A 1847-nucleotide genomic window follows, 5' to 3' on the forward strand; every position below is an offset into this window, starting at 1 on the left:
TGATGACCCTCATTTGCTTGTCCTCAAAGACAAGGTTCTGCATGATGATGCTAGAGATGTGACTATTGGTGATGATGGGGTATTGAGGATGCAGGGCCAGATATGTGTGCCCAATGTAGATGGGCTTCCAGGGTCGATTCTAGAGGAGGCCCACAGCTTATGGTATTCCATCCATCCAAGTGTTGTGAAGATCCGGGATTTGAGATAGTAGTATTGGTGGAGGAGGATGAAGAAAGATATAGTTGGGTTTGTAGCTCGGTGTCTCAATTGTCAGCAGGTAAAATATGAGCATCAGAGACCAGGTGGCTTGCTTCAGCAGATGGAGATTCTAGAGTGGAAGTGGGAGTTTATCACCATGGATTTTGTAGTTGGACTCCCACGAACTTTGAGGAAGTTCGATGCTATATAGGTGATTGTGGATCGGTTGACCAAGTCTGTACACTGCATTCCTATGTGTACTACCTATTCTTCGGAGTGGTTGACAGATATTTATATCAGAGAGATTGTTCGCCTTCATGGTGTGCCATTTTCCATCATCTCAGGAAGAGGCACGCAATTTACATTGCAGTTTTGGAGAGTCGTGCCGCAAGAGTTGGGCACTAAGGTTGAGTTGAGTACAACATTCCATCCTTAGACGGACGAGCAGTCCGAGCGCACTATTTAGATATTGGAGGACATGTTACGTGCTTGTGCCATTGATTTGGGGGTTCATGGGACCAGTTTCTACCGCTCGTAGAGTTTGCTTACAACAACAGTCGAGTATTCAGATGGCGCCGAATGAGGCTTTATATGGGAGACGGTGTAGATCTCCAGTAGGTTGTTTTGAGCCAGGCAAGGATAGGCTTTTGGGTACAAACTTAGTACAGGATGCTTTGGACAAGGTGAAAGTGATTCAGGAGCAGCTTCGTACAGCACAGTCAAAACACAAGAGTTATGCTGATAGAAAGGTTCATGATGTGTCTTATATGGTTGGGGAGAAGGTTCTACTGAAGGTTTCACCCATGAAGGGTGTTATGAGATTTGGGAAGAAGGGAAAGTTGAGCCCTCTATTCATTACGCCTTTTGAGCTGCTTCGAAGGATTGGGAAGGTGGCTTATGAGCTTGCTTTGCCACCTAGCTTGTTGGGTGTGCATCCAGTATTCTATGTTTCTATGCTCCGAAAGTATATCGGTGATCCGTCTCATATCTTGGATTTCTGCCTGTTCAGTTAGATGGTGATTTGACTTATTATGTTGAGCCAGTGACTATTTTGGAGCAGCAGGTTCGAGAGTTGAGATCAAAGGATATAGCTTCAGTGAAAGTGCAGTGGAAAGGTCAGCCCGTGGAGGAGACTACCTGGGAGAGCGAGCGGGAGAAGTAGAGCAGATATCTACACCTATTTGAGTTCAAGTATATTTCTAGACTCATTCGAGGATGAATATTTGTTTAAGAGGGGGAGGATGTAACGACCCGACCGGAGGTTTCGAGAGTTATATCCCCGTTCCCTCCATTTTCTACTTCTTTTGTGTTCTTCAGCTATATTTTGACTTACCGAGTTAGTTGGTTCGGTTCTGGAGTGGTTTTGGAGTAAATTATGACACTTAATCTCTTTTGTGAAGGCTTAAGTTGGGAAAGTTGACCGGATGCTGATTTATATGTAAACGACCTCGGATTTGAATTTTGATGGTTCCGTTAGCTCCGTTAGGAGATTTTGGACTTAGGAGGGCATCTGAAATGTTATTTGGAGGTCCGTGGTAGAATTAGGCAAGAATTGGCAAAAGTTGGATTTTTGGCAATTTTGGCCGGCAGTGAAATTTTTGATATCGGGGTTGGAATGGAATTCCGAAAGTTGGAGTAGGTTCATGGGG

At 44.6% G+C, this 1847-nt stretch overlaps 1 protein-coding gene across 1 annotated transcript; it reads left to right on the forward strand.

The window, feature by feature from the left end:
* The first annotated feature begins 767 nt into the window (after nucleotides 1-767).
* On the forward strand, nucleotides 768-1360 carry LOC138873903 (uncharacterized). The gene is made up of 2 exons (XM_070152391.1): nucleotides 768-1136; nucleotides 1208-1360. The coding sequence occupies exons 1-2, from the start codon at nucleotides 768-770 to the stop codon at nucleotides 1358-1360; spliced, it is 522 nt and encodes a 173-aa protein (XP_070008492.1).
* The last annotated feature ends 487 nt before the right edge of the window (nucleotides 1361-1847 follow it).

The sequence above is a fragment of the Nicotiana sylvestris genome, chromosome 7 (assembly GCF_000393655.2).
Source record: "Nicotiana sylvestris chromosome 7, ASM39365v2, whole genome shotgun sequence".
Lineage (NCBI taxonomy): Eukaryota > Viridiplantae > Streptophyta > Magnoliopsida > Solanales > Solanaceae > Nicotiana > Nicotiana sylvestris.

Excerpts from the sequence above, each read along its gene's own strand:
- LOC138873903 (XM_070152391.1), top strand. The coding sequence starts at position 768 with ATGGCGCCGAATGAGGCTTTATATGGGAGACGGTGTAGATCTCCAGTA. Across the intron at positions 1,137-1,207 it reads GCTTGTTGGGTGTGCATCCA|TTAGATGGTGATTTGACTTA; the intron begins GTATTCTATGTT and ends CTGCCTGTTCAG.